This window comes from Harmonia axyridis, chromosome 2 (assembly GCF_914767665.1).
Source record: "Harmonia axyridis chromosome 2, icHarAxyr1.1, whole genome shotgun sequence".
In the NCBI taxonomy this organism is placed as follows: domain Eukaryota; kingdom Metazoa; phylum Arthropoda; class Insecta; order Coleoptera; family Coccinellidae; genus Harmonia; species Harmonia axyridis.
The window spans coordinates 8,500,764-8,509,266 of NC_059502.1; the positions used below are offsets into that span (position 1 = coordinate 8,500,764).

Genomic DNA, 8,503 nt, shown 5'->3' on the forward strand with positions numbered 1-8,503 from the left:
ATCAACGTTTCATAAAAATTCAAAATATATTGAAATAAATACCTAAATATATCAGAATTTCAAAAAACAACTTTCAAGCGAGCCAAATGACGTGAAACAACCGATGACACTAGGAGAGCAAAAATTGCCAAACCTTGGATTTCAGCAGGTTATTCTCTGACGACATGTCCTGCCCAGCTCCACTTGAGTCCTGGCAATCCTGTCAATATTTTATATTATTGTGTGAAAATTGAAGGAATTGGAAGAATGTTATCTTTGAGGCTAAAAGTTTAAACCATACATTCCAGGAAATGTTCCAATAGCAGAAAAACGTTTCACTAGGTTAATAGAGAGTATATCTCCCTCCTCTAGCGTTTATCACAGCCTTTCACCAGTTGGGCATATTTGGAATTAAGTTCTGGAATTGTTGATATCGGATGATTCAGCCAGGCTTCTTGTAGAGCCTCTAAGAGTTGATCTGAACTATGTAAGTAATTTTGATCATGAGTAATTGTAGGTTGATGCATATCCTATGCATGGTCAATCGCAATTAAATTAGGTGACTGAGCTAGCCATGGCAATGTCTGGATTCCTTGGTCATCTAAAAAATTTGTTGTTCAGAATGCAAATCTTGAGTGGCATAAGGAGTAACAACAGAATCTGTTGCATGTAAACCCCGGCTTTCAGAAATCCTTCTATCAAATCAAGATCTGTTCTTCGATGAAATGGAATTCCGTCCCATACCATAACTATACAACTACTAAACCTGCAAACAAACAAGCTGCAACTTTCCAACATTGGCTAGCATTCGCCAAACCTTAACTCTTTTTGAATCTGGATTGAGTCCAAGCTTTGACCCATCAGAAAAAGACATTCGACCAATATTTCAGCTACACTATTTCTTTTTTTCAAAGGTGGAGCTCTCTAAAGGCTTTTGGATTGTAGGTGAATTTTCGATTATAGATTTTCAATGATTCTACACATCTTTGTACGATTTTGTCATGCTGTTTGTCGATAAGGAAGCAACCAGGATGACGCTCACTTCTTTCTGTTTATTTCTCCATGTGGAATAACACTCTGACTGGTGTTAAGAGCTTTGACTATATTCTACTGCCTTATACCTACTTGGATAATGCCTTTAGCTCTATTAATTGAGAGCAGTATTCAAAAGATTTTGAGACATTAATTTAAACATATGGGGAGATACCAGGGCTAACAATACAAATGGCATACAAGATTGCAATTGTACAAATTGACATGAGTTAGTTGTCAGGCTGTTTTGTTTCCGAATCATTTGCAGCAATAAAAAAATATAAAACTGCATGTTAAAAATATGGTAGCAAAATATTGTCGATGCCCTATTTGGATTGAGTGTATCGCAGTAAACAATATTTCGTGAAATAAACTATATCTTCAGATTTTTGTTAGTAGTGTATGCATATTACATATGAGTTTTCAAATGTATATTCAATTTTACGATTTCTTATACTTTGGCTGTTATCAGTGTGTTGATAAGAATAACAATATCATTTTAAACGTCTCCATTTTTTGTTCCAGGTTTGGTTTCAGAACGCCAGGGCAAAATGGCGTCGTATGATGCTCAAACAGGAAGGAAAATCCGGAGATAAATGTTCCGGTTCAGACAATATGAGTGATATGGACCTCTATCCTCACGGACCTTCCTCCATGGGTAGCAGCATCCAGAGTATGGCACCTCACAGTCCTCCTTTCATCCTACCGCCTGGCAGTCCTTCGTCTTTGGATTGTTCGTGAGAAATGCGGTGCAAAGTTCGGTATTTATCGATCGACTTATTGGGGATGAGAAGGATGAAGTTGGCTCCCGAAAACTGTGAGGTTATAGTAAGGCTCCCCTCCATCCGTCGGATGTAATATAAATAATGACAATATAGATGCATTACAAATAATTTTTTCAAGAATGGTATATTTTATACTCACAAACAAAAATTTACTAGCGGAGCTTTACTATAATTTTTTCGAGCTACATTCCTGGAGTCAAAAAAAGACGAAGTGTGCATAAAATGATCTTATTTCGATGACAATTGTTCCTACAAAGTTTAATGTAATGATAAATAATAATATATAAGATATATTACATATTGTATATAACGAAAATTATGGAAAATATTTATTAAATGAGGCACCTGACTTAAGTTTAAGGTTATAATAGCAACTGGAAAACGAATGTATAACTTATCCGTTCATTGTTTTTTTTTTCGATATTTTTTAGTTTAATTATTTAGTCTTTTATTGGATAAGTTATTCATTCTTTGAAATAAAGTATGTAAAGCAGGAGGTAGTAGTAGTAGAAAATGGAAAGGTTATGATTTCTGTCTTCCCATCTTGCCAAAAAAAGAAAAACCGAATTGATTGGACGCTGATTATTTACAAGAACTGTTTTTTGTTTTGTATAAAACAGACTTGGCGAATAGTAAGCTGTTTGTATATTACAATGTTGAATATAAGTGCTACCTCGTGGTGAACATCTGTATATATAAGGTGGTAGGTAGCATATTCCTATTATCAATAAATGACTACAAACCGATCTAGTTGTTTCACTTCAAGAAAAACCTAATCCCAAATTTGAATAATATTCATGTCAAAAGAAAACTAAAAAGTAGTAGGTACAAACAAACAATAGAGAAAATTAGCAAATCCAGAGGGATAAAAATTATTTGAAGATGTTTTGATTCCAAGTCATTACTCACAAACACATTGCAGGTCTGTTCAATAATTCTTCAAAGGCTGTATCCTTGGTGAAAAAAACAGAATTCTAATCAATAAGTAATAGTTCCTATAGGTTATCTGAAGAGTGTAGTTCCCTCCTACTGTACCAAAGTACATTAATATAAATCAAATAGTTTCGAAGGAAACACCAATAATTCTTCAAAGGCTGTAGCTCTTGAGAGGGAACACTACCAGGTGGCTGCTCAGTTCAAAAAGAAAATAAAGATATTTCTTCTTACAAACCACCGATTCTTATGAGGTTTTCACATAATTTCCTCAAACTATAATCTACATGGAAGAAAGTAAATATTTTCAACTTGAGAATGGAATAAAACAAATTCTGGTAACTTCTTGTTTTTTGCAAAAAAAAATTTGATGATATGTACTTTGTGCAAGGCACTGATAAAGGGAAAAAGATGGTACATTTTTCAACTTTTATTTTCGAGATATGTACAAAAATTAGAATTTTGAATTTTCATCGAACACTAATAATGTCGAAATTTTTATTTTGACTGTGTATTACAACAGAAAAACTAATGTGGAACTGATTTTTTTATCATAATTAAAGCATTCTTGAGAGGCAATGCCATCTTCATTAATTACCTACCCGTCTAGACAACTAGATAAACTCGCACCCTCTACACCAGAAACAAATAACGAAGCTAAAAAAAATATACCATATCATTCAACACGGTAGCTTCCCGATTCCCAATTATGATAATTGTTCGAGTAGGCGCATATGCCCCTAATAAATAGAATTAATACATCATAGTACGCACCCTCGCATTTCAACCCCCTGTCTACAACCCCCTTGCGTCTAACAAGCGCAAAACGCTCACTCAGCATTATCTGGCTCAAATAAGAGGAGCATATTGCTTGCTTTATCGAATTAGCTGACATCCGAAGTGCTCCATCGTTTCATGTAATCTGCCTTACCTCAATCAGAACCCCTAATAATCCCCTAGAGGTCCAGGAACATGGCCCCAGTTGAGTTGAGGTAGAAGTTAATGAATAAAGAGGGATTTCCAATCCTTTGGTTTAATGTATTTTTTTAAAGGAAAAATATTGCTCATTCGATTGAACAAGATTGGAATATTTTCAATTTTTGGAAATGAATTGGTGCTTCTGCTCATACACAAAACAAACTTGCTACTGAGCAGGTCGAAAAGTAGAGAGAATATTATAAATTGGTTTTATACAATCAGAAATTTTGCAGTGTTTTCCAACAATTCTGAAAATATTGAATGAAATAGAAAGTCTTAGTTTTTAATCGACCTAAGTTTTGTATGAATGAATAAAATGAGTTCTAAATTCAGTCCAATGAGTGTAGTTAAAAATCCATTGAAATTAGAAAGAAAGAAGGCGATTGTTAAAATCTCCCCTATTTATAGTGAAAATAGGTTTCTCAAACCTTCTTTTAAAGAAACGCCCATAATGGTATATTCCTTTAAAATATTGTTTTCTAAAGGTAAAAGGGAAATAATTAATGGAGAATATATTTTCTCCTATCGATTTCCATGCAGGATATTCAGCATCTTGATAAAAAAATTGAAAATTACAAAAATCCTGAAGGAAAATTCTGTTCGGAAAACGATTATTCTAAAATTCGAGAAATTACTGTCTTGGCGTTAGGAACTACTGAGCCCTCGTTCATTTAAGTGTAGATTGCACTCTTGGAGACTAGAAAATTGTATATCTGTCTTATATACGATATGTTGTCTGTTTGTTTATCTAAATGGAAGGTTCTAATTCTCTTAAAATTTAACATGAATAAACTAAATTGTGATCTAACACATCTCTCAAGTCCTGGCCTGGCGCAAAAAGATTTTTTTCTCGTTAGTCTAAGCTTCAAAATTTTGGAACATGTGCTAAGTCTGGATCAAGATATTGAAGGTTAGGAGTTGCTAGATCTATGGTTTTTCGAAAAATTGATAAAAACGGGTGTTATTCATTCAAAATGCTCCTTCAGAGTTCAGTGTTTGTGGACCTCAAAAGAATGCACCAGGTATAGGAATTTGGCTCTAATAAAGAAGCGATAGCAAGGTTAAAGCCTGTTTCGAAAGCAAAGACGAATCTTTTTTCAGGAAAGATATTGAAAAGTTTTAGAAGCGTTAAAGTTTATGTATATAATTTTTGATGTGACTTTTAACAAATGAAGTTGAAAGTTTGCATTAAGCTTGAAATTGTTATATGGAGTATTTTTTCGATATTCCCGAATATTTATGATTCTGCTAACGGAAACAACATGCAACTAAATTGCATGCAACAGCTCAAAATTGTTATTTCTCATCAAAATGCACATTTCCATCACTATCGAGTCTGCAGTTTCTGAATTTTCAGGAGATTAAAGCCTTATTTAAGGAACCCTTCGTAGGATTTTTTAGGCTTTTCTGTTTCGAGTTTTCGTTTTAACTGTCGAACAGAACTTTCGTCGAAAAAAAGGATTTTACAAGTTTATTTTTAAATTTCCACAGAATTAGAGTTTTGCGTCTTTTTCAATGATATTTTGTGGGATTTTTTCACGGATATTTTTAAAATAATAATAATAATAATAATAATAATAATGTTTATTTCATACATCAGAACTTTCTAGGGTTTCACATCATGAATTCTTCAACGAAAAACCAAAACTAACCAAAATTATTATTATTTTTTCAATCGCAAATATGTGATTCGTTAGAAGAAATATCTCTAATTTCCTTTTAAACTGAGCAGTCACATGGTGGTGTTCCCTCTTAATGTTATACTTTCATACTGCCCAAAAATAATCCATAGGAGTTAAAAATATAAAACCAAAACTAATTGACAGTCGAACAAAATCAGCCACATCAGCCACCAAACCATAAATACAAAAAAAAGCCTAGATCCTTATCTGCATACAGAATGTTTCCGTTACGCAACACCCCAAAAACTACCCTTTCGCCAATCGCCGCGCCAAGTTATGTGAAACCACCTCATTATTCCAAAACCCTTCAACGCATCTGTCGAAACCATTGTGGTTTTTTTCAATTCCCGAAAATAAATCATCGATCCCCGTTGACTCGATAAACATCTCCGTTCAAATCCCATTCAGGAACCCGTAAGACAGTTGGCGGCACTGCCTAACAGACAATACGCCTTAATTTCTAGACAAAACTGGTACCAAAATAACGAGGAACCCTTTTGCCGCAGAAAATTTATCACCACTTAAGGCCGAAAAGGGCCAAGATCAGCGCTAATCGAGTCGTTTGTTGTATCAATTTGGTAGGCAGTTATAAAATGGAGATGTTATCTGTGTCTGCCCCTTTGGTGGAACTAACAACGTTCTGGCCCCTGGATCTACGACAATGGCATTAATACGAGAGTGTCACACTCGATCACGGTGATGACCGTGAAAAAGGGCGATGGGCCCTTAAAAAGGGGGTTGTTTTGGCGTTCATCCCTTGCACGGTCAGAAGCTTTGCGATCTTTGGGAGGCTCATGTCAGGAATTAAGTGGAAAATTGGCAATATGTGATGTGTTTTGTTGGCGGAAGCGGTATCTGCTCTATTGGCCTCTTCATTTTACATCTCAGAGGAGATGAACATAGTTAAATGTAGCATTTTGACCCCTTAAGATCAATTAATCCTTAGTTCGCTCTGGAGTAAGTGTACTTTGTTCTTGAGGTATTCCCAAACAAATGAATGAGGTGGATTGAGATCTGAGAATTTTTTTCCACCACATTTAGAAAAAATTGTTCATTGTAGTGAAGAACAATCATCAACTTAATTTCCTTGATACAATGTACTTTTTCATGAATATAATGAAATTTCATTCCTCAACCATATTCATTGATATCATGAATCCCATCAACATCACAATTCTGAAATGTATGTGATAGTGATAGTTGTATCGCAGACCAATATAACATCAGAAATTCCTTGAGCGACTAAGAGTATGTGAATAACTCAGAATAATAAACATAGATAGAGGGAGCATATTTCATTTTCAGTTAGCAAATTTCGTCCCCAACACGAACATTCAAATTTGAAATGAAGCGCGCGGAAATGAAAACATATCAGTGATACGATATTTCACTCAATTCGCGAGTTTCTCCACAAAGAACGCACTTCTTATGTCCCATAGTGAAGCAACGTTTTATATCAACTGAAAATATATTGAGATGAATAGGTATTTAATTAGGTATATCAGAAATTCAGAAAAAAACTTCGAGCGTGCCAAACGACCCGAAACAACGGATGACACTAGGAGAGCAATAGTTGCCAAACCTTGGATTTCAGCAGGTAGATACAGAAAATAATAAGTATTCTGCTTATTATAAATTCGACAATTAGAAAAAATTTTGGATTCAAAATATCTAAATTTGCATATTTAATCGGGAATCACTCAAATATATTTCATTCGATATAATATAAAGGGTGTTTTTTTTAGAGCTATAGAACTTTAAATTGCAATGAAACAACGATGGATTATTCGATTGACATGAATTTTATTTAACCGCAAGATAATCTTGTGGCATTACATTTCAAATATGATGTCTGGCATATGACCGCCACAGCTGGCTCGGATGTGGTCCAATTTTCGATGACTTTTTCCAACATTTGTGGCCGTATATCGGCAATAACACGGCGAATGTTGTCTTTCAAATGGTCAAGGGTTTGTGGCTTATCCGCATAGACCAATGACTTTACATAGGCCCACAGAAAGTAGTCTAGCGGTGTTAAATCACAAGATCTTGGAGGACAATTCACAGGTCCAAAACGTGAAATTAGGCGGTCACCAAACGTGTCTATCAATAAATCGATTGTGGCACGAGCTGTGTAACAAGTTGCGCCGTCTTGTTGGAACCACAGCTCCTGGACATCATGGTTGTTCAATTCAGGAATGAAGAGGTTAGTAATCATGGCTCTATACCGATCACCATTGACTGTAACGTTCTGGCCATCATCGTTTTTGAAGAAGTACGGACCAATGAGTCCACCAGCCCATAAAGCGCACCAAACAGTCAGTTTTTCTGGATGTAACGGTGTTTCGACATACACTTTATTATTAGCTTCACTCCAAATGCGGCAGTTTTGTTTGTTGACGTAGCCATTCAACCAGAAGTGCACTTCATCGCTAAACAAAATAAAATGGTCGTAGTGCGTGATACGTATTCCGCACAGAACCATTATTTTCGAAATAAAATTGCACTATTTGCAAGAGTTGTTCAGGTGTGAGTCTATTCATGATGAATTGCCAAACCAAACTGAGAATATATCACTTGACAGCTGTTAAATCGGTCGCCATCTTGAACAGTAACGCCAACTTAAAGTTATATACCTCGAAAAAAACCACCCGTTAGAAATTATACTCTTTCTATCTATGTTTATTACTCTATGGTAAGTAAGAAAAGCAGCAGAAGTTTCTATGGTTACTAAATACCCTCAAATGCCAAATCGAATTCATTTCAGGCTCTACAGTCCTCAAGGTGGACGAGATAAGAGTTGGAAAACGAAGATATCTCCGTACCCGCAGCAATGGACCAAACACCAACACCATCCATCCCATAATTACAGACCAAGATAACTTCATTACCACCTCATTGTCGATCCGCGGTCGGACTCTGTGCTCCTCTCGCCCGATTGGGCGGGCGCCCTTTTGTGCGCACAGAAATAAATCGTGATTGTGGGCAGATAAATCTCAATCAGATGTAATTAATTTCTCACGGGTGCGATGAAAGCGAACACGAACAAGAGTCGACTTGATTGAGACGTCAAACTCGGTAGAAAAGTCGTTATAAATTACCGGTGTTACCCTT

The 8,503-nt window shown here is 35.5% G+C and overlaps 1 protein-coding gene across 2 annotated transcripts in view; it reads left to right on the forward strand.

Moving 5' to 3' along the window:
• Positions 1 to 2,542, forward strand: part of LOC123672918 (LIM/homeobox protein Lhx9-like) — a 211,747-nt gene extending 209,205 nt beyond the window's left edge. For both annotated transcript variants that reach the window (XM_045607268.1, XM_045607267.1), the window contains exon 5: positions 1,537 to 2,542. In XM_045607268.1, the coding sequence (XP_045463224.1) occupies positions 1,537 to 1,752 (216 nt within the window). In that variant the 3' untranslated portion in view covers positions 1,753 to 2,542. The remainder of the gene's footprint in view (positions 1 to 1,536) is intronic.
• Positions 2,543 to 8,503: the final 5,961 nt, after the last annotated feature.